Source organism: Cavia porcellus, unplaced genomic scaffold, assembly GCF_034190915.1.
Source record: "Cavia porcellus strain 051 isolate PalLab524CR breed Dunkin Hartley unplaced genomic scaffold, mCavPor4.1 scaffold_29, whole genome shotgun sequence".
NCBI lineage: Eukaryota > Metazoa > Chordata > Mammalia > Rodentia > Caviidae > Cavia > Cavia porcellus.
The window spans coordinates 14,039,700-14,064,525 of NW_026947512.1; the positions used below are offsets into that span (position 1 = coordinate 14,039,700).

Sequence of the window (24,826 nt, forward strand, 5' to 3'; positions counted from 1 at the left end):
TTAGTGTATGCATGCAAACATTACTTCTTTAAAAAATATTAAGCAGAATTTTCCAGTTGCGACAGCATGTGCCTGAAATCCCAGCACGTGGGAGGCTGTGGCAGGGTGATCGCAGTGAGTTTGAGGTCACCCTAGGGTACATAGTGAGGGTAAGGCCTTGAACTATGTAGCAAGACCTTGTCTCAAATATTTAAAAAAGAAAAAATAGCATAAAAAATTAAAGTATATCTAAACTCATCAAAAGAACTATGGTATTTTATATTTGCTTGTCTGGAAATAATACATATCTAACACTTTAAAAATTTGGCATTAAATGTGTAGCAGAGTATAAAATCTGTTACACTGAATTATCCTGTGATTAAATTTATCCAGGAGAACTTTTGCAAGTTAGACAAGGGTAAGTCTGTTACCTGTTTTGGAAGGGAAATGACTCTGCTCTGAGACAGTCCTACAAAGTGCTATACTTTAAATGAACAGAATGTGCCATTATTAAGGACAGGCCAACTAAAACAGAAGCCAGGCCATAAGGAGTAGAGCAAATAGGGAACAGTAGATATGGAGATGGCACCATATGGGAAGTTTCATTTGATGATATCTCAGGTTTTTATCTTCTTACAATAAACCTTTTAATCAATAACTTTGGCAGAGACGTACAATTAAGTTTGTGCAGGCCCAAAACAGACAGGCATAGCACAGATGACAACTGATTGAAATTTTGAATAAAATGTTCTTGATTGTTGGTCAAACCAACTAATGTTTATTACACGGATGTGAATTCTTCTAGACAGTTTCGTAAGGATAGGATAATAGTGACTTTTGTTAATTGCTTAAATAGAAAAGACCATGGGGTTTTAATTGATCACCAACTAAATATGAATCTTCAGTGTATTGTGAATAGAAGCATGATGTTGAGGTCATATATATTTATTCAGAATATTGTGGCTGATTTAAAATCACTGTATCACTTTGTCAATTTAGCCACATCATGTATCTTGGCTTTTTGGCTTTAAATTGACATTATTAGTAAATAGCATAAGAGGTTATTGTTAATATGCATATGCAGATAATTAGGTAAATGCTAATATTAATTTGTGAATGCTGAAAAGTTAATGCAATGCTAGATTGTTTTAGTGGAAGTATAGTCCAACCAAGCATCATATAAATCATATTAGGCAATGGTCAGAACAATTGATTAAAATTTTGTTGAGGGTAGTGGTTGTATCTGAGTCATTCACCATTCTCTAATGAACCCCTTTGATATCTTTAAAAAGAATATTTTGAGAAATAGATTCATTTGTAATATTAAATCTTGGAGGAGTCACATTTTAAGAGACAAAACAAAGAGACCAAGATAGAGATATAAAGATATGTAGAAATATTATATGATGATTAATTAAAACAACTAAGTATATAAAGCTGGGAAAAAGATCCTTGTACTGAACCAACTGACAAAACAGGTAAGCATCTAGGAAAACAATGTACTGTATACTTGATTTCTTTATAAATACAAAGGATTAGGAACAATAAAGGAGGCAGAAGAAGCTGGTGACTAAAGGAAAATCGTGGTTCTAGTTTAATTTTTCCAATGAACAGGAAGCTTTCTCTAATCTTTAGGTGCCAAAAATAGGACAGCAGAAATGTTTGGGGGAAGAAACAACTTCCTAGAATTCATCAATTCATATTGTTGATAGAACACTAAGTAATTTTCATTTCTTCTGCTAACAAATTAGTGATAACAAAGGAACATTGGGCCTTGGGCTGTAAATTAAAAATCAGATAATAGAGAAACAGTGGGAAATTTATTATGTAACAGCAAGTTATTATGATTTCTATATTTTCCCCTTGGATTAAAAAGCCACCTAGGAACAACAAAAAGTCTACCTGTGAATCTGAAATGAACAAAAATAACATGCTTTTGGTTAAGACAGGAATGACCACCATATTACATCATCTTCCCAGGAAAGGCTATAATGATTCTAGTGATCAGTAGTTAGTAAGAAATGAGTATGATTCAAGCAGTTTTTCCATTTTTCTTCTCTGCTAAGCTACCTGTCTTATATGAATCAATTTATTCACTGTTGACTCTGAATGTGTTTGCGTAGTTGAATGAATAGAATTCTAAAGTTGGTATTTGTGCAATGTTTGCTAAACTTATTTAATTATAGGATTTGTTTGAGATTCTTATTAGAAATCTTTCAGAGATTTTGATCCTGAAAGTCTTATTAACTCATATCTTTAAGACTTACTGTTTCTGATGGCCGTGATTTTTTCATCTCCCTAGTCAGCCAACCTGTAGCAAGAACCCTTTGGATGGTCTCTGCTATTATGAGAGTGTATCCTTCATGGATTCAAACATTTTGCTCACCTCTGTTCTCAAATATTTTAATTACTTATCTAGATATAGCTGACATATGACTCTAAGATTACTGTTCCTGTGTTTTGAACAAGAATGCAAGTTAGGGCATTGTAATTAGGGCATTACAAGGAAAGCCACAAGTGCTTACGAGTCACATAGAAAACAAACATAAGGGTTTTTTGGTTGGGCTACAATAAAGCCAGAAGTCACAAGGGCATGCATTCCCTGAAGAAGCACTTGGCTCAGTGGTGAAATACAACTGGTGTCTTAAAAAGAATTCTTGCTACCTCTTGGTTTTTAAAATATTCTCTAATAGTATATCATGTATCAGAGTGACAAAAATCTGTGTTGTAAGATGACTGCTAGATACAAAAGAAGAAATCATTTACATAGCTTGGCTGGCCACCTGGGTTGGCATGGTATTGACCCGGGAAGAGGTGCCAACCTATGACTTCAGCTCTTGTATAGCTGTATAAAAAAAATTCAAAATGAAATTGGATCAAAATCACTTATGAAATCTCACAATTAGTTCTTTTAGTAGCTATGAGTCACCCTGAAATAGCAGCATAACCTGTTCAAGAACAAGAAAGTCTCACTTACTTTGAACCTCCAAAGCCCTCCGATATCTTCAGTCCTCTCAAAGCAAGTGGGTTCAAGTCCCTCATCCACACAGCATTTCAGAGAGATCAAGCCACTGACCCCAGCTCCAATTACTGCCACCTTCTTTGCCATTGCCCCCTGCCAGGAAATGGGCCAGTCATTAGCATTTAACCAAGACAAAAGGAAAGAGAATCCTTAAGATGTGGTCAGGTAAACTGGTCTTAAACACTGTATCTGTGGTAATTTAAGAAGCAGCACTAATTGAATATGTAATGACTCACTAATCAAACTCAAGTCTTTTTCCCCCATTGAGAGAAGCTGAGTGGTCTCCTGGACTTACAGCATCTTGGTTTTAACATGAAAAAGCAACCACTTAATGAGACAAATTATTCAGTAACATGACTAGGCATGGGAGCCCAAGCTCCAGTTAGGGTCTTTCAAATCCTGAGGGTTTCCCCCTCTCAGCTTCTTGCCCCAGCTATCATTCTTACCTTTGTTTTTGTCTTGGGTTTGACAGAATAGTTTTCTTTATTGTTGTGTGCTGGCAGACAGGGGAGTTTTTAAGAGTCCAAGATGACTGTGAGAAAGAGGAGGAGTCTCTTGCTCCTCCTCCAGCACTCTGCCAGCTGAGCCTCTAAGGCCTTCCTTAGGCAATCCTGAAGTTTTGCAAGAGGCTCACATCTTGAGGTCGAGAGTGATGATGGAATGTCCTCAAAAGAACAAAATCTACACTTAACGCATAAGATGCAGATAGTTTACATTTTTATAATAGGTGGAAGAAACACACATTGACCAACTGATACAACTGAATAAATTAAAAGAAGCTAAAATCATTTCTCATCTCACTACCTGGAGATATCCGTAATTACTGTAATCATTTTGGTATGTTCTTCCATCTCTTTGTACACACACATGTCCCTGAACAAAAATGGTATTGTACTGTAAGTGAAATTTCCAATTTTGCTTTTAGTTTCCAGTATGCTAATAACATCAAACCTGCAGGAGCACTTTAATGTTTGCATGGATTCCCTTTAGTTGATGGGAATCTCTACGTATCAGGCACTATTTCTGGTATAGCACTGTGCCTGTATGAGCAGATTATTTCCTTGTTCTTATGGAATCTGCATTTTTGTTCTGGCCTAGTTCTTTCAGACTTCATAAATTCGGGATCTTAGCATATTGTGGTATGGTTACCTGTTCCTAGATTGTTCGCTCTATCCAGACCTGTATCTTATTGCACCCGTATGTGTAAGCCAGCCTACAGGCAGCTGGCTTAGATGAAATTACTGGGACTTCTAAGATCTTCCTATTCCCTGTCCTCTTTTGGACTATAGGTATAGAACAAAATTTTTTATTAAATCTCAGATAATAAAGACTTCCTCTACCTTGAATATAGTCAAAATAGTGAAGGTGAAGAACTCTTCTTCCTAACCCAACAAGACCAGTGATTCTAAGGAAACTGAGATATTTTACATAAATTTATTGGATAAATATCAATCATTTTCAAGATGCTGACACTAAGTGCTGTAGATACCGTAATTAAAAAGAGAGGAAACTCTTTGTCCATGTGGACCTAGACTTCTAGGGCAGAGAGCCTGATAATCAATCAATAAAATAAAAGAAATAAATGGTAGATAATGAGAGCCATGACAAATAAAGCAAATAAATAAATAAATAAATAAAAATCAGGATCTCGGGAGTGCAGAAGTAAAGAATAGTTTCATAATGTTCGAGCAGGTATTCAGTGGACATATTTTCTTGGGAATTTCCCTAACTGAATTTGATTACTATGAAACGCTTTCTATGTTCCCACAATAAATGCAGCAAAGCTAGCAATGAATGACTGAGACACAAAAGAGCTGAACACAGTTCCCAGTTAAAAACAGAAAAGAGAATTGTTATTTCATTGACAGTTTGCAAATTTCAGAAGTAATCTTTGAACAGTTCGCCAGTTGTCTTCACTCTCCCTTCTCGAATTAACCATGACATCACAGATCGCGTGTTGGTGATAAGGTACAGAGAAGAGTGAACATCTAGACAGACTGGTAAATTTTTTAGCCATCAAAGCCCCTGGGAGATAACAGAGACAAATGTCTTGGTTCTCTACCAGAGGTAATCTATGTGGAGACATCAGTGCCATTTTTGTGTTACACTAAACATGTATCTGGGTTTGCAGAAGCATGTATCAGCTCACAGGTGAACCAGAAAACACCTGTTCAGTTTTCTTTAGTAGAGTTTTACATTTCTTCAAGGTTCTGGTATTATAAAAATACTGTATACTTTTGGTATGTCTCTTCTACATTTACTCATTTCTTGGGATAAACACCTAAAATAGGAGTTACCAAGTAAGAGTTTGTGGGTTTTAAAGTCTATAGTGCTCCTCAAAATTTAGTGTGCACAGGATACATTTGGAGTCTTGTTAAAATGCTTAGGGGGATTCAATGGATGTCGGACAGGTCTAAGATTCTTTATTTCAAACAAGCTTCCCAGTGATGCCTTAGACCAAATTTAGAGTTGCAAGTTTCTAGTATGTTTTGCCAGTTTGCCTTTCAAGAAACAGATTTGTTTTATTTATTTATTTATTTATTATTTTTGTCTTTTGAGACAGGGTCTTGCTATGCAGTTCAGGTTGGCCTTAGATTCACTTTGTAGCCTAGGCTGGTCTCGAACTTACAATGATTCTCCTACCTCAGCCTCCAAGTGCTGGGATTACAGGTGTGCACCACCACACCTGACTATCAGATATATTTTAAAAGTTTGTATTTATGAAGTGTTTTAAATGTTAAATGCATTGTATATACAATAATTCATTTTACTAGTTTAGCAACATAGGCGTTACCACCCAGTTCTTTTTATAGGTATGGAAACAGGATTGGCAGAATTATCATACCATATTACTAGAGAGATTAAGACCAACCAGGATGGTAATAAGCTTTTAAAAACTTTGTCACATCAGAAGCCACTGAAGAGACTTTCAGTGTTTAACCTAGAGGATATGTGTTGAAATTCCATAGTGATTGCTTTCAAGGAGTCTCTAGATGGAAAAGGTCAGGGAAGTTTGTTTTGGGTAGATTCAAAAATTTATTTAGGACTTGTGAATTCTTCTCACTGTTAGCTTTGAAGCAGAGGTTAGATGACCACTTATTAAAGAATAATGCCGCGATTCAGGTGGCATGTGATAGGAGAGTAAGTTGTTGCTATGTAACACAAGAGTCTAGCATCTGATATCAGACAGCCTATCATCATTTAAAGTTGTAAAATAGGTGCAAAGAAGCCGTGGGGACTTTGGATTGGATGCACAATTACCTTGGTTATTGAAGGAAAGTGGGGCTGTTGGCTGGTCATCCATATGCAGGGTGAGGGGTCCTGGAATCAAAGCATTTCTGGAAGAGTTCAAGTTCCCTTCCTTGTGGATACTCCTATGAGAACCATGTACATATCAAGCCTGTTATCTCTTCTTCCTTCATTTAAATCTATCACTCACAGATTTCAACAGAAAACTTCTGAAAACCAAGCCACACTTTCCGAAGAGCTGAGTGCCAGGAGGACACATTCTCTCATTAGGTTGCTTTAGAACTTAGGTAAACCACAAGCCAAGCTAGGCTTTGTGTCCCTTGACTCCAGACTGTGTTCAGATGAGCTCATCTGTGTTTCCTGTGTGATGCATGCAGTCTTGTCACTATCTCCAGCTGTGTGTTCTATATTTTCTGGGGCTGTTCCCTTTATAATGATTCCCCTGGAGCTTCTGGACCTGAGAGGGAACTGCAAAAGCACCTTTACTTCGTCTTTTAACATCTCATTGAAGAAGAAACTTACACAAAAGCAGTCAGCTTGCTACAGCATGTAAGAGGGAAATATTCCCTGGGCTAGATTTTTAAAACAAAAATTTTGTTGTAGTATAATTCCTACACTGTACAATCCAAATATTTGAAGTGTACAATTTAATGGTTTTTGTATATTCACAAGGTTGTATGATTATCACCATAATTTTAGAGCATTTTCATAACCTTTCAAAGAGCTCCTGTGTTTGTTTGCAATCACCCTCCATTTCCTTCCACATGTCCTTTGACCCCTAGCTCTAACCAAGTGCTAATTTAATTTCATTATCTATACATTTGCCTATTCTTGATAGTTCATATAAGTTGAATCACACTATGTGTGTATGAGAAAGGACAAGGGAGAGAGGGGAGGGGATGGACAGGGAAGGAGAGGGGGTGGGAAGGGGAGTGGAAGGAAGAGAGAGACAGACTTCTTTTACTTAGTGTAATATCACAAAAGTTCACTCATATTAAAGTATGCATCAGTAATTCATTTCATTTTCTTGTTGACAGTATTCCATTGTATGAAGACCATTTTTTGCTTATATAAATTGGCAGACATTTGAGTTTTTGTGGAGACATATTTTCATTTCTTTTGGGTATATATTTAGGCATGGTGTGGCTCTGTCATATGGTAACTCTGTATTTAGCAATTTGAAGGGCTGCCAAACTGTTTTTCAGACCGCTGTAGTATTTCATAGCCTCACTATGGTATGTGAGGGTTCCAGTCTCCCCACATTCTCTCCAACACTTGATAGTGTGCATCTTTTTTGGGTATAGCCATCCTAGTTAATATAAACTGAAATTTCACTGTAGTTTTAAATTACATTTTCCTAAGGGCTATTGGTATTGACATCTTTTAATACACTTGGTCAATTTATACTTTCTTTTGGAAAAATGTCTACTCTGATCTTTTGCCCATTTTGTCTTACTAGTATTAAGATTTTTAAAAAATATTTCAAATGAAGTTCTTTATCAGATGCATAACTTGCGAATACTTTCATCCCAGGTTTTTAAAAAATAATTTTCTTGATTGTGTCTGTGACGCACAAAAGTTTTACTTTTAACAAAGTATAATTATGTATTTTTTTTTGTACTTTTGGTGTCATATCTGTGAATTCTTTGCTTACCTGGGTGTTAGATTTTAATGAAATTTTCTAAAAATGCAAAGTTGCGTGGGGTTATTTTGAAAACCCAGAGTGGAAGCCATTGCTCAAAACAGGTGAGAGAACCCTTAGGTAGAGATGGGAGGCAACCTAACCAGAGGAGTGAGTGAGACACTCCAAATACCTGCCCTGTGTGTAGTAGCTGTCGTTTCCCAGAGATTTTCTAAGCTTTGCTTGATTGTTAGTGAAATCCTCCAAGAGATTAAATTTTGTTAATCACAGCTCTTAAATAAAAACACTGCTACACGGAAGGGTTAAATAAGGTGTTACAGTCACACAGTAAAGAGGGCTTTGGATCCAGGCCATCTAACTCCACAGGATGTGCCTTTAATCACCGTGTCAAACGCAGAGTGAGGTAGCAGGTATTCCGAGAAGTGTGTGTCAAAAGACATTAATTAAGATAATTAACTAAGTGAGTCCAGAGACTATCTAGGCTAGTTCTTCCTTCACACTTCAACTCTTCACCTTGCAGTGCAGAGATTGGAAACAGCAATATCAATTCTAACTTACAGAAAAAAGTTCAAAGTCCTTTCAGGTGTATTTATGTTTATATCCTTTCAAAGCCAGACAGCTTCCTAAACTTCATCCACAAATTTTGCCATTTCCTCAAATTTGGTCATTTGCAGAATTTCACAGCTGTTTTTTGAAAAAAAAATGCAGTCTGAAAAGTTTTGTCTTTAATTGAAATATTTAATCTTCCTCCATTTGGCCACTTATATCCGATTTTTCTCACATGTTCTGTGTTCTTTTGTGCCTACTTTTGGGTTAATGAAGTCTTTTCATTCCCTCTTTATCACTAGTCTGTTGTTTACCACTTTAGGGATATAAAAAGAGATTAAATTACACATATATATCTTTGCCTCTTTAAAATATGAAATGTATTTTCACAACTTCAAAGACAATGAAAGGTGTTCTCACCATTTTAAATTTACTTATAACCTATGCATCTTTTGTAGTACTATTGTCCTGTGTATTTCATTATTTTTGCGTTTAACACTTCACAAGACAATTTGGCTATTTCTTAATACAATGAATATTCATTGAGGTTTACACACAACTTACATTTTCATTCCTTAATATTTTTATCATTAATTAAATTTATTGGTACAGTTTAGATATACATAATAATCCCATTCATCATGTGGAATTTGTACCTGTACATGATATATCTTGCCTGTTTTTTCCATTCTCCTTTCCTCCCTTCTACCTCTCTTCTCCCTCTTATTTACAAATGTATTGTTTCCATTTTATCTTTCTTTTCTCACTTTTTTCTTTCCCTTCCTTTCTCCTCCCCCAACTTTGCACCCTTTCCTTTGAACATTTTCCTTCTTTTTCATAATATCTACTATACATTTTGGTCCTTATTTACATTTTCAGTTTTTTTCCATCAGAGAAACAATGCGATATTTACATATGTGTGTCCAATTTTTTCACTTAACAGTATGCTATCTAGTTGATTCATTTACCTAAAAGTATTTCAAGTTTATCATTCTCTGTGGCTTAGTAGTACTTCATTGTATAACAATACCATATCTTTTTTAATCCATTCATTGGTAGAGAGAGATTTGGGATGTTTCCAAGATTTAGCTATTACGAACTGTGCTGCTGTGAACATGGGTGTGTGCTGTATATATTACTGTAGTATGATGCTTTTAATTCTTTCAGGAAAATACCAAAGGGGGAATAGCTGGATCAAATGGAACCTCTAGTCCTAGTTTTTTGGGGAATCTCCACACTGATTCCCACAGTGATTACATTTTCACCACAGACCTATTGGTATTTGTTCTTAGTTCATTTCTTGATAATTGCCACTTTTTCTGGAGTGAGATTGAATTTCAACGTTGTTTTAATTTGCATCTCTTGAATCACCAGTGGTATTGAAAATTTTCTAATACATTTATTTGCCATTTCTATTTCTTCATCTGAGAAGTTGTATTCATCTCATATGCCCATTTTTGGATTGGGTCTCTAAATTTGAAGTGGTTGATTCTTTTTAGTCATTTGTATATTCTAGATATCAGTCTCTTAAGAACAGCAGCAAAACTTTTTCTCAGGTTGTAAGTGGTCTCTTTACTCTGTAAATGATTTCTTTTGCTGGGCAGAAGCTTTTAATAAAATGAGATCCCAGTTGTTGATAATATTTCATGTGAATTAAGAGTTTGGTCATAAAATTTTTGCCTACTCCTGTATCTTCAAGAGTTCCACCTAATCTCTCTTCCAGCAGAGTTAGTGTTTCTGCTTTAATATTTAGATCTTTGATCCATTTCAATATTAGTTCAGTGCATGGTGAAAGACATGGGTGAAGTTTTAATCTTTATCACTTTGGAATCAGTTTTTCCAGCACCATTTATTAAAGAGGCTATGTTTCTTCCAATTAGAGTGTTTGACTCCATTGTTGAAGATAAGATGGATGAATGTGTTTCACATTGGTTCTGCATCTTCTAATCAATCCAATTTATCCTCAGGTCTGTTTTTTCTTTTCTTTTTGCCAATCTCATTGTAGCAGCTCTAGAGTATAGTTCAAATCAAGGAATTTGGTGTCACCTGCCTAGCCTTTGTTGCCCAGAATTGTTTTTGCTATTCTAGGTTCCAAATGAAGTGCAGTAATATTCTCTCTATGAGGTATGTTATTGATATTTTGATTTGGATTGCATTAAATCTGTGCAACAACTTTGATACTATGACAACCTTTACTATGTTGGTTCTTTCTACCCAAGAACAAGGGATATCTTTCTATTTAATGGGATCATTGTTGAGCTCCATTCTCAGAGTGCTATGATTTTTAATGCAAAGATATTTTGCTTCCTTTGTTAGAGTGATTCGCAAATATTTCATTTTTTGAGTGCTATTGTGAAAGGCATGGTTTCCTTAATTTCTCTCTCAGTAAGTTTGTTACTTGTGTGCAGGAATGCTACTAATTTTGAGTGTTGACTTCATATCCAGTTACATGACTGAATTTGGCTATTAGATCTAGAAATCTTTTGTTGAGTTTTTGGGGTCTTCTATGTAGAGGCATGTCATCTGCAAATAATGATAATGTAACTTACTTCTACCCTATGTTAATCCTTTTATTTCTTTCTCTTACCTAGTTTCTCTGGCTAATGTTCTCAGAACTATATTAAATAGGAGTGGTGATAGTGGAAATCCTTGCGTTGTTTTTTATTTTAGAGTGAAAGTTTCAGTTTTTGACTAGTTATATGATGTTGGCTATTGGTTTGTCATAAATGGCTTTTATCAGATTGAAATAAAGAACATCTTCAAATTTTCAGTGAGATTTTTCTTTTATAATCAATGGATAATGGACTGTGTCAAATGCTTTTCTGTGTTTACTGTTCATGTGATTTTTGTCCTTGACTCTGTTGACATAGTGTATTACACTTATTAATCTGTGTGTGTTGAACCCTCCCTGCATACCTAGAATGAATTCTACTTAGTTATGGTGTGTAATATTCCCGATAATTTGTTTTATTTCTGTTTGACAGTATCTTATTGAGGGTTCTTGCATCTATGCTCATTGTGGAGATTGGCCTTATAGTTCTGTTTTTTGGTTGGATCCTTCTCTGGTTTTGGTATCAGCGTAACACTTTTAGGAATGGGTTTGGTGATGTTGCTTCCCTTTCAATTTCATTAAAGTGTTTGAGGAGTAATGGCATTAGATTGTCTGCAAATTTCTTACAAAATTGAGCAGTGAATCCCTCAGGACCTGGGATTCTCTTTGTGATAGGTTTTAATTACACCCCTAATTTCATTGACTGATATTGTGTTATTTAGAATTTTTATACCTTTTTGATTCAACTTTGGTAATTTTTAAGTAACTAGCTATCTGTTCATTTCTTCTGTTTTTTTCCATCTTGTTAGAATAAAGTTTCTCAAAAATAGGTATTGACTATCTTCTAGAATTCTGCAAGATCCCTGAGATTTATCCTTTTCATTACTAACATGTATTTGAGTCTTTTCTTTCCTTTTTTTATAAAGTTGGCTAATGACATCAATTTTATTTAGTCTTTCAAAGAACTAACTGTTCAATTCATTGATTCTTTGTATTGTTTTCTTAATCTCAACTACATTAATTTTTGCTCTAAAATTTATAATTTCTTCCCTCATATGAGCTTTGGTCTTGACCTGTTCTTCTTATTCTAAAAGTTTGAAGTTCAACATTAGATTGTTTATTTGAGCTTTCTCTGTTTTCCTGATGTGAGAGTTCATTGCTATAAATTTCCCTTATAAAACTGGTTTCAGTACATCCCATACATTTTAGTATGTTTTATCAGCATTATTATTCTTTAATTTCATCTGTAATCCAATGGTTGTTCAGGAGGGTGTTATTTAATTTCCATGTGGTTATGTAGGTTTTGTGATTTCTTTTGCCATTAATATTCAATTTCATTGCACCATGGTCAGATAATATGCATAGGATGATTTAAGATGTTTAGCATTTACTTAAGCATGTTTTATGAGCTAGTATGTGGTTATTTTGCAGAATGTCCCATGCCTAGCTGAGGAAAATGTATATTCTGCTGTTGTGGGGTGGAATACTTTGTAGACATTTACTAATTCTATTTGCTTACAGGTTTGGTTTAGACTTAAATTTCTTTGTTGATTTTTTATCTAGTTGATCTGTTTATTTGTAACAGTAGAGTATTGTTTTCTCCCACTACAATTATGTTAGTGCTTATTTGATTTTTTATGCCTGTTAGTATTTGTTTTATTAGGATGTTGGTATTTGGTGCATATACATTTGTGACTGTTATCTGTTCTCGCTAGAGTTTCCTTTAACAAGTATGTTGTGACCCTTTTGTCTCTTTTGATCAGTCTTGGCTTGAAGTTCACTTTGTCTGCAAATAAAATAACCACCCCTGGTTTTATCTGAGTTCCTGACATTTTTTCCGTCCTTTTATTTTTAGTCTATGAATTTATTTTTGAGTTAAATATGTTTCCTGTGTTCAGCAAATTGTCAGATCTGCCATTCTGCCAGGCTGTTTCATTTGATTTGTAAATTGATAACCATTTACAGTGATGGTTGTAACTGATACGCATTGGTTTGTACATGTCGTGTTATTTTCCTGATGTTGCTTCCTTGTCTTTCTTCTGTTTAATTGCTTGCCTTGTTTGGTGGCATCTCTCTATTGTTGGTCTTGAAATTGTGATTTTTTTATCTCTTTCTAAAATATACTTCACAATATTTCATAGAACTGATTGAAGGTTATGAATTTCTTCAGTTGTTCTTTATCATGAAAGTATCTTATTTTTTATTACTTTTTAAATTTTTTTTATTTAAAGAAAAGGAAACAAAAAAGTACATGGAGATAAAAAAGGGTAGAAATAATACAAAATTACAGAAAAATAAATGGTAAGAAATTACTAGTTGATAGGTTACATATTGTCATCTTAGAAATAGCTGTTCAGGTTACAAGATTAAAGTATTTAGAATGACATTCAAAAAGTGACACTGCAAACAGTTCTGCTCAATGATCGAACAAAAACACAGTAATATGGTTATCAGTCCTACACACTTGTTTTACATCTCAAAGAGGGTAAGATTAAACATATCAAAACAGAACAAAACAGTTTAAAAAAACAATTTAAAGAAATACAGATTTCAAAGCAAGTCCACTGGAGATCTTCACTGTCTGTCTGTCTCTAGTTTCTTACAAATAGTTGTCCCCATCTTCACCCACATTATATACATATTGCATATTATAGAACTAATCAAATCATTACAGGATGATGAAGGCTTTTTAGGTCTTCAAGATCTAACATTGGGGAAGACAATAATAACTACCATCGCATCTCTCATTCTCTTCGTGGTAGCCATCCCCATCTCTACATATGCTGAAATTGAACTTAAGAGACTAGACTAATATCATTCTGATCAGTGAATAATAGTATTGCTAGAATTTATATCATAATGCTACAAAATTAGCATTGGGTTTCTTAGTGTCTCTTCTTCAGAGTATCTGTTCATTACATCTTGCATTATATAATCTGTTCCTGTAAATAATTTTTTAAAAAAATCTCATGTGTGAATTTCTACATATATATCTATCCTCTCTGTATTATAGGGAAAAACAAATCATAACAAGACAGCAAAACAAATTTCTAGAAAAACATGCAATGGATAAGACATATAAGACCACAATATAGGTGATCTTCCATAGTTACTATGTTTTCTCTTGTTATTTTCAATAGATTTGTCCACATCATCGGTTTAATATAGTTAAACATAGTACTACCTATTTTTATAAAAACAGAACTTTGAAAGCATTGTAGGATTTGAGAGCTGTTAATAATAATACCAGTATGGATATCATTTACATCTTGTCATCTTCAGAGTAGTTGCCTCTACTTTTAGGGTTGATACTAACAAGCATACCAGATTCAAATAAAATCAGCCAAGGCAAATCCGTGGTCTTATGAATCGGATTCAGTTAAGATCAGTCATAGTAAGACAATGTAAGTAATACAGGATTTCAGTTTAAGTTAATAGGAAAGTAAGAATAGTTACCATGGTATAACCTGCTATTTTTTGGGTCAGATGTCTGTGCCCTCAAATCTGACGTGAGTGGACAGACCAGAACAAATTAAATTCAAACTAAATATGGTGATAAGAATACTGTGTCTTTTAAATCCTGATACTTTTCTGCTATAATTTGTCCACCTTATTCCCTCATTCCACAGTCTGCCCCATTCATTGAGGCCTCTTTGCCACTGTTGCTGGACTCCTGGTATCCCTTCCTCTCTTTCTCTGGAATGTCCTTCAGCACTCTCTGTAGGGTTGGATTGGTGGCCAGTAACTCCCACAGTTCCTCCTTGTCTTGGAAGCATCTTATTTCTCCATTAATTTTGAGAGAGAGTTTTGATGGGTATATGAGTCTTGGTTGCATATTATTTTCTTTCAGGACTTGGAATATTTCTCCCCATTCCCTTCTTGACTTAAGAGTTTGTGTTGATAAGTCTGTTGTTATTTTGATAATTTTCCCGTTGTAGGTAATCTGCTTCTTTTCTCTAGGTGCTTTTAATATTCTGTTCTTTTGGTGGATTTCTGGAATCTTATTATATGTCTAGGCATAGATCTGTTTTGTTTGTAGGTAGCTGGTATTCTGTATGCCTCTTTTATCTGGATATCATTTCTTTTTGCTATACATGGGAAATTTTGTTTAATATATCTGTGAATATTCTTTGTATTTCATTTTTGGTTGCTCCTGCTTCCTCACTCACATTCTTTATTCTTAAGTTATGTATCCTTTTGTCATCTTCTAGCCTTTGAATTGTTTCTTTCTGGTTCCTTGTTATTTTTAAGAGGTTTTTTCTTTCACAATCATATGTCATAAATCTCTCTTCAAGTTTCAGAAGGCTGGCTTTAGTTTCTGTCAGGGCATTTTGCCAGTATTCAATGGAGTTTTTAGTTTCCTGGTAATCTCTTTGGATCTGTTTCATGTATTCTAAGTTATGTTTAAATTCTTTTTCAGAAGTTTCTCTTTCTTTTCTGATTTCCTCAGTTCTTCCATCTGTGTTCTCTTGGGTGGGGCTTGTCATTTCTTTAATTAATCTCTTTATATCTTGCCTCACTTGGATCATGAGTACAGCTTTAAATTCATCTATGAGATCATGAAGGTATTTTTTAATTTTGGCTGATGCTGTGTCCAGTATTGGATGGTTACTGTGCTTGTTCTCTTCAGTGTTTACTTCTTCTGGGCTTATTTTCTCATGTTGGGCAGCTGGAGATTTTTTTAAAATTTTTATCTCTTGTCATGTTTCTGGTTTCCTTCAGACTCGAGTGTCCTGGGGATCTCTGGCCCTCTCCGTATTGCTTAGGGTCTTTCAGAAGCATGCTGACTTGAGTTTTTGCTGTCTTCCCCAATTTTCTGTTACCTGGGGTAGGCAGGGATGCAGGGACGGTGCAGGCTAGCCTCCAGCCTCTGTGCCAGTCAATCCATAAATTAGGCTGTACTTTCTGGATGTCACAGAGTTGCGACTATTTTGTATCTGCTTATTGGGCCCCAAGCAGAGGCTTGGTTCAGCCCCAGCAGATCCTGCCAGTTCTCTCTGTGCCAGAAGCAGCTGACTAATGTCACCGTGGCACAGGGTTCTGCCCAAATCCCAGCTGTTCTCTTCCAGACTTCTCTGTGCTAGGAGCACCAGGACAGTGGGTCTGCCCAATTTCAAGATGTCCTCCACCAGATCTCTCTATGCCAGGGGCGACTTGGTGATGTCACGAGCCGCAGGTTCTGCCCAACTCTAAGATGTCTTCCGCCAGACTCTCTGTGTTATTGATGTTGCCATGTTGGTGGGCTGTACCCAATTCCAAGATGTTCTCTAGCCAACCACAGCAGCCATGGGACCCAGTTCCTAGTACTCACCAGGGCTTGGTGCAGGTCTTCCTCTTGAGTCTACTGCACACTACGCCACTTGCCTTCACTGAGCTCCTGGCACAGTGTGGAATGGTCAGAAAACTGCACAGCATTCGGCTTTGGAGCTCCAGAGCTTTTCACAATCTCCTCTGGTGCAGTGGGGCAGTCCTGGCTGCTTTGCGGGGTCCCAGGTCTCAATTTCCAGCAGTCACCAAAAGCCAACACATCTTTTTCTGTTGGGTCCACTGGTCAGTTTGCCGCATTAAAGGCATGGGATTTGCAGCCTCCCGTTATCAGCCTTTGCAGTCTCAGCACAACTGTAAATCCTCCAGCCACACTGTCTTGGTTAATAAGAATCATTATCCATTCATCTGGCCCTCTCCATGTTGTCATATTCTAGCATCTAATATGATTTCTCCAGAGAGACTCTCCACCCAATCCCCTAGCAAGCTGCCATTTTTGAAAACCTTTTAATTACTTTTGAAAGCTAGTTTTGCAGGATATATCAATCTAGATTACAAGTTGTTGTCTTTCAGGACTTGAAACACTTTATTCTAGGCTCTTCTAGACTTGATGGTTTATATTGAGAAGTCTGTCATGATTCTGGTGGTTTTCCTGTTTCTTTTCTCTAACAGTCTTAAATATTCTATTCTTGTGCTAAATTGCTGACATTATATGTCTGGATGTAGATTTATTATGGTTATGGCTATTTGGAGTTCTATATGCCTCACTTATCTGTATGTCAGGACCTTTTCCATGCTTGGAAAGTGTTCTGCTATTATTTCTTTAGTATTTTTTTGTGTTGACTCTGCTTTTTTGCTGACCCTTATCAGTCTTAAATTATTTTTTGTGTTATCTTGAAGCCATTAAATTTTTATTTCATGTTTCTTTGTTATTTTTAAAAGATCTTTCCTTTCATGATCGCTAGCTACAAACTTGTCTTCAAGGTCTAAAAGTCTCTTTTAGGTTTCTTTTGAGCAGTTTTTCCAACTTTCAATGGAGTTTTAAATTTCCTGGTTATTTCTTAGAATCTGTTTCATGCACTGTAATTCTTTCCTGTATTGTTGACTCAAGCATTCCCTTATTTTCCTATGCTCCTGTTTTTTGTCTATATCTTCTTTAGATATGCTCAACATTTCTTTCATTGTTTATTCTTTTACTTGATATATTATTTCTGATATGATTACTTTTACAAGTTCATCAAGTTGTTTCTTTACTTTGCTTGGTATACTTTGAGAAATTTCAGGTGTGCTATTTTCAATTTCTTCTATGTCTCCTAGACTCATTCTTTATGGGCTAGGGGTTTGAGGTGGCCCTTGTACTCCTTCATCTTGACATTTTTCTTGGTTCCTCTGGACAAGCTGGTGGTGGGGTACCAAGTGTTTCTCACATTTGCTGCCTGTCCACAGTGTAGGGGAATGGTTCAGGCACCTGAGTTTATCCTATCCTAGGTTGCTAAGGAGGTGTGGGGTTGTAGGGCTGGATTTTCCAAACATATGGAGCTACACTGAGGTTCCCCTTATGGCAGCAGGCATGCAGGATCTTGGCTGGCTGGTTCTCTCTACTAGTGCTGTCTGTCAGTACCTGATGGTAGCTGGTGGGCTTACAGGAGTGTCTATGTTTAGTTTCTTCTTCTGGTGTTTACAGTTCTGTGTTGCATCCTAGAGATGTGCTGGGTATGGACCTGACCTTGGCTTCTGAATGTGGAAGCTGCAACTGGTCTTCTGTTGGTGAAGTTCTCCAGAGTCCAACTGCTGTCTCCTTGCTGCTACTTCAGATGTTTACACATTACTGGGTTCACTGACTTCACCCTCCAGGTGTGTGTGTGTGTGTGTGTGTGTGTGTGTGTGTGTGTGTGTGTGTTGGTGTGCTGGACTGCTGTCCTGGGTCTTGGGGTTCCTGTTGCTCTTACATTCTTCCAGCTGGCCAGCTGAAATGGAATGCAATTGACAAGGACTGGATCACAAACTCACTGTCTTCCAGCTGGTCCACCTTCTGGGATGTAGTGGAGGAGCACAGAGCATGGACTCACTCTTCTCCAGCTAGTCTGCCCTTTGGGATGCCCCCCCCACTTTCTTTCTTTCTTTCTTTCTTTCTTTCTTTCTTTCTCTCTTTCTTTCTTTCTTCTGTACTGGGGGATCGAACTCACAACCTCACACTTATCAGGCAGGCACTTGTGCCACTGAGCCGTATCCCTGGCCCTTCTTTGTTATTTTTAAGAGATCCTTCTTTGCATGATCACTAATTACATTCTTGTGTTCTAGGTCTAGTATTCTGTCTTCATTTTCATTCACTTGGTTTTGAAAACTTTCAACAGAATTTTAAATTTCCTGAATATGTGGTTGAATCTATTTTATGGAGTCAGTTACTTTCTTTGTTGGGCATTTATGCTTTTCATCATTTTCCTAAGCTCCTCTACTTTTTTTAAACTAGTATACTGCACATTCACTGAGCAAGGATATCATTTTTTTACCTGACAGATTACATTTTTACCTCTTTTTTTTACCTGACAGATTAGATTTTTACCTGACTGATTTTATTTTCTCTATAGCCTCATTATCTTTTTTTTTTTTTACTTGTGTTGTTATATTTTCAGGAAATTCAGGTGGACAGCTTCTGATTTTCTCTATCTTGTTGTTCCCTGCATTTGTCCTGGTTGGTCTGGAGGTCTGGGGTTGCATTTTGCTTCTTGTTATTTTCTATTTTTCAATTTTAATTTGTTTTCTCTGTCAATGCTTCAAAGTTCCTTATGTTAGGTAGCTTTATTACTAGTACTGAGGCTTCCAGAGGAAATATTTATTCCTCAGAGTTGCCTTCTAGGTATAGGTAGCTCTTGGTCTTTGTGTTTGTCCCAAGAGCCCACCTTCCTAATTTAGTGGGGACAAGAAATTTCTTTCTATTTGGCTCAGCTACCAATTCCTTTAGGAGTGGGCTATGGTAATGATAATGACTCCAGACAATCACATTGTTGTCATATAAGGGTGAACAATGATTATATCAAATATGGAATCCCTGACTTAAAATAATCAATTAGCAATAACAGTAACATCAAGCACAGCCTAGAAGCTAACAAAGTATGGTAACTGTTAATTTGGTACCTCTAACCATATGAGCAAGATCTATAGTTACATAACAAAATCCAACATAAATCAGGAACTTTTATGCAGTGTGTTTCACCTTGGTAGAGTGATTTTACCCTGAGAGGGGGAACATTAAGCAGGATGGGGACAAAACAGAGCAGTAACTGAAGAGAAATATGATAGAAGCACGATTGAAGGACAAAAGGTGATCACCCCACTGCGGACTAAGACCCAGTAGGCTAGCCCAAACCAGGTTCCAGCACCTGGCTGGGCACCTTAGCAGTGAAGCCTTCAGTATGTTGACCTGGAGGGATGGACCCAGCAGAGGCTGCCCAGGTCTGTGTCTCCCTAGTACACTGCAGTGGGCGGGAATACCTAGCTGGCATGATTCAAACAAACTGTAACCGACAAAGAAAGAAACTGGGCCTTCTATATATGCCTGTATGGAAGGAACAAAAAATATGAGAAGAGAACGCAACAAGAAAGGGTCCTCGGCCCCCAATCCTGAGAACACTGATCCAGGAAAGTTAAATGCAAAGGAGAATGAGGACAGAAAACATGCAATATCAGACACAGCACCAATAGATAAAGCAATATCTCCGGAGCCTCATAGACGAGTTCAAAAGTGAAGTATTTAATGAAGTAAAGCAAGATAGAAGTAGAATTGTTAGAGAAATGCTAAGCACCACCCAAGGAAAAACAGATGGTGGAATGGAAGAACAGAAAAAAGAGGAGAATTGTTTGATGGAGAAAATAGAGAAAACATAGAATATGTAAAGCAGGTTCAAAGAGATTACCAGGAAACTGAAAACTCTATCAAAAGCTGGCATAACAGCTTGAAAGAAACTAAGGATAGAGTAACTGAACTGGAGGACAGATTTGTAATGTGGGAGCATGAAATGAAAACCTTCTTAAAAATAACAAGGAAACAAACAGCAATAATACAAAGGCTAGAAGATGATAAGAGGATCTATAAATTAAGAATTAAGAATGTAAAAGAAGAAGCAGGGACACAAACAAATGAACTACAAAGGCTATTCACAGAAATAATCCAGGAGAATTTCCCTAATTTAGCAAAAGGTAAAGATATATGAGGCATACAGGACCCCAGCCACCTACAACCCAAACAGAACTACACCCAGGCATATAATAATCAAAATTCCAGAAATCCAATATAAGAGCAGAATATTAAAAGCCACCAGAGACAAGAAACAGATCACTTACAAGGGAACACTCATCAGAATTACAGCAGACTTCTTGGCACAAATCATCAAATCATGAAGAGTGTGGGGGGAAATAATTCAAGCTTTGAAAGATAATAACCTCCAGCCAAGATTGATATATCCTGCACAACTGTCCCTAGCAATTGGTAGAAAAACAAGGTGCTTCCAGGATAAAGAGGAACTAGGGGAATTTGCAACCACCAATTCAACTCTACAGAGAATACTGCAGGACATTCTAAAAAAGAAAATACCAAGATTCCAGAAACAGTGGCATGAAAGGCCACAATGAATGGAGCAGAAAGCAAAATGAAGAAGGCCAACTGACAACTAATGACAGAAAAAGACCTCAACAGAAATGAGGCAGAGAAGGTTGGATGGTAGGAACAGCCCTCACCATTGCCACTGCAGTGCCTAACCTTGTTATCACTAGAGTTCCAGTACCACTGTGGTGCATGCTAAAAATAAAAACAAAAATCAGCTGCAGATTTTTTCTGGGGAGGGGGCGGGTTTCTTTTCACTCTTCCTTGTGTGCTGGCAAAGTTTGCAATGAGCCTGCAGCATACCTCTGTTTGGAGAAAGGCAAAGTTGGTGAGGAGCCTTAGATACCAAATCTATCCTTGAGTGGTTTGACTCAGCTGTACTATTTCAGCTCATTAATTTGTTTTTGAAAAATTTCCACAATGGCAGAGCTGCTCTGCATACAGGCAGGAGATACACAGGCAGCCTCTGTGGGCTGGATAAACACTTTATGAAGTCCTATACTTATGTTTGTTTGATCTCCAAGTCTCATTTCAGATTTGTTTTAGCCTTTAGTCCCTCCCTTTCTCACACTTAACCTGTACTTTTAGTTGATTTTCTCTGAGTAGCTCCAAAAACACTCCTCCTCTATTCAACTCTTTTGAATCCAGGCTTCCTAGTATTTTAATGTTGCCTTCTCTAGTGTGGATCTTCAGGATACTCTATTATTTTTTCTTCTATGAATTATTTTACCTACATTTTTGAAGGATATTCCCAAAAGAGTATAGACTTCTTGATCAGCAATATTTTCGCCATAACACTTAGAAGTCATTGCTTTTTGACTTCCATTATTCAGCTGAGGAGTTGTTAGTCCTGTTGTTACTTTGAAGGTAATAAATTATTTTTATTCCTTAGTGACTTATCTGAAGATAGTCTCCTTGTATTTTGTTTTTATTGGTTTTTGTACAAGGGCACAGGTTACCATTCCAACATGTTCCAGGAGGCAAGGTACATTTGGCTGATTAAAATTCCTTTAAGGGTCACAGTCAAAGCGCTGGGGGCATTTTTCAGCTCTATTCACACGGCACATCAACTTTCTCATTCCTAGAGCCTTGAAGTTTCCAAAAGTCTAGTCTCTCAGTTGTTACTTTCTAAATGTTCTATGTCACAAAGAAAAAGTGAAGTTAAATGTCAGGCTTATCTTTAGTGAGCTTTTATATTTTAGGATATTGGTTCTTGCTGCCTTAGTAGTTCTGGGAATATATATAACTTGAATGATTTTTAGTTAATAAAGACTCTGCTTTATCTAGGTCCAAAAATCATTCAGTTTTTTCTAATTTTGTCTCTTTGTCTTGTCTACATTCTATGATTGTTATCTTCATGAAATGTCTTATTTTTGTCATAGCTGTTTTTTTATTTTCAAACTTTGAGTTTACCTTCACTGTATGACAGCCTCTCTCTCCTTTACTGCACTGCAAAGATGGAAATGTGACTTCATACTGAAGATTTATAAATATAATACAAAATAGTTAAAATATGCCAAAGACATGATATTGTTTACCCTTATCTACTCCACTGTTAATGCCTTCTTTGTTCCTCTCCATGGCTTTATCCTTATCCATACCTGCTCCAAAATAACTAATTTTTAGAATTTATTGAAGAATTATCTTTTTCACACTTCATTATACTTTTGTTACATATGTATACTTTATACTTTTATCTAGTACCATAAAAGTATATCACAATGAGTAAAGAGATTAGGGTGTAGCAAACTGGCTGGACAAGTGGGTATGACATGTGAGTCACAGAGATCCCAGGACTCATGTATGGAAAAACAGTTCCCAAAACTCTTCACCAGAATGTGCTGTCTTCAGTTCTTCTCAGAGAACTTAAGCAGGTATTTGATAGTGCAACCTATGTTGCACTATCTGATGTCTGTCTGAGAAGTACCGGATTCAAAACACGGCTGCCATTCTCTCTTTCATAGAGTTCTGCTCTGACTTTGTAGAGTGAATTGGCCCACACTTGCTCTGCAGAGCATTTTTTGTCTTTTCCTATCTTTAATAATTATAAAACCTTGCTACCTTTTTTTGGTCCAATTATTTGAGGGCAAGAAGTTTTGAAAAAGAATCTCTAGAAAAAGTTTCCAGCATTCCAGAATCTGATAACAATATGTGAATTTTTTTCAGCTTGCTTTTTTACTCAGTGTTATCTTTGTGAGAATCATGTCTCTCGTTTAAGCAACCTTATTTCATTTAATTTCATCATTGGAAAACTCCTTTATATGATTATGTTACATTTAAACTATTCCCCTTAGAACAGTATAATTGTTTCAGATTTTTCTAGTATAAACAATACTATCATAAACATTTTTGTTCTTTTTATTTTTGCATCTAATAAATAATGATTTTCTCTGTTTCTCATCCTATCTTACACTTGGTATTTTCCAACTTGTGTTTATTTTTTGCTGCTATAATATATTGAAATGACATTTCATTTTACTCTTAAATTGCAGTTTGTTGATTACTAGTCAATGTTATAAACTAACAGAGCTATAAATTAACAATGCTTATAAATTAACAGGGATAATACTTCAATACAGAGAGTAATTCACAGTTGATACTAGAATTGGTTTCTCTCTTATATGTCCCAATTAGATAGCAATGTTCCTCACTGACTCAACTTTTTTCTTAGTTTTATCGAGAAGGAAAATCCATATGGCAGAACCACTTAAATGAATCAGGAGGCCATTATTACTCAGCTCACGGCCACTTTCATAGCTGTTTGAACATGGCTGGAGACAGCCCCTCCCCACATTGCCAGTCACCTCACGGACCCTTTGCTGGACTTTGATGGAAATAGTGATTTGGCAAAGTATAGTTCTGCTACCAGTCCTGATGTCATCAGATGATACTAGATAATGCTAAATGCCCAGAGTTAGCATGGACAGCTGCTGGTCACTGCTGCCTGCTGCCTTCCATTTCCAGATTGATGCTATATAACTCTTACTATTGATGGTTCTTTATTTTGAGAGGATCACTCTGTTTACACTACCAGGATAAAAATCTCAAGTAGATTTACAGACATTTAGAGCCTATAGTACCTGAGAAATAAATCCTAAGTAGGTTTCTGGGAACACCAGAGCAACTCTTTACTTTAGCAGGACCTGTACTGCAGCACAGGGGAGTCAGTTCTCTTAGGGGAGCCCTCTATACCAAATCCTGAACAATGGCTGGATACTGCTGCTTGTACGGCAGATGTAGGGCTGTGTCATCCAGGCGCAGGGCTGAACCAGGAAACCTACACTAGGGTAGTTAATAAGAGGCCCAGGTCTCTTCCTCCTTCATCTTAGCCACATCAGGGTGCACCTCCTTCTTCAAAAAGGGGGCTATAGCATCTGAAGTGGTGGAGCCACGGGAGAGGCACCCACCATCCTGACAGTCTGGCTGCACTCCTGTTGGAGTGGAGGAGAGTGACCACTAGATGGTCAGGATCCCTGTCCATAGGGAGGGCGAGGGGAGCAGAGGGTAGTGATTGGGAGGCACATGACAGGCACTTAAAATTAGATACCGTAGTTAGCATAAGGGCAGGAGAGCAGCTGCTCATGGCATATACCCCTTAACGACAGATTAGTTAACAAGGAAAGACCTGCAAACTTGCCTGATAGTAATTTTTTGTGACTTTTAATTTAGGATGCCAAAATAAATTATCCTTTTAGAAAACCTTTTGAACTTTTGTTTTTTTATACTGGTCATCAGACACAAGACCTTGCACATGATAGATGCTTACAGCACTCTATCCCTGAGTTGTACCCTCAGCCCTAAAGTATTCATTTTTATTTTACTTAAGACTGATGAAAACATGGACAGCTGTATAGAAATATGACTGACAAAAGAGTATGTGGAGGAGAGGAAAACCCAGCAAGGATATCTTTTTAGAGTATTTTTGGCTTCTTTATGCCACATTCTTTTTTTTCTGGAATGGGGATCTTCCTA

At 36.6% G+C, this 24,826-nt stretch overlaps 1 protein-coding gene and 1 long non-coding RNA gene across 3 annotated transcripts in view; one reads left to right on the forward strand and one right to left on the reverse strand.

Annotated features, from left to right (window-relative positions):
- The window catches only part of Fmo2 (flavin containing dimethylaniline monoxygenase 2), a 27,998-nt gene extending 24,407 nt beyond the window's left edge, over nucleotides 1–3,591 (reverse strand). Inside the window, exons 1-2 of one of the 2 annotated variants that reach the window (XM_063240179.1) lie at nucleotides 3,448–3,591; nucleotides 2,957–3,094 (exon numbers count right to left, since the gene is read on the reverse strand). In XM_063240179.1, coding sequence (XP_063096249.1) covers nucleotides 2,957–3,088 — 132 coding nt within the window. In that variant the 5' untranslated portion in view covers nucleotides 3,089–3,094; nucleotides 3,448–3,591. The remainder of the gene's footprint in view (nucleotides 1–2,956; nucleotides 3,095–3,447) is intronic. The other variant, XM_063240178.1, reaches the window with a different exon arrangement.
- The window catches only part of LOC134474012 (uncharacterized), an 82,564-nt gene that overhangs the window by 13,380 nt on the left and 44,358 nt on the right, over nucleotides 1–24,826 (forward strand). The window lies entirely within an intron of this gene.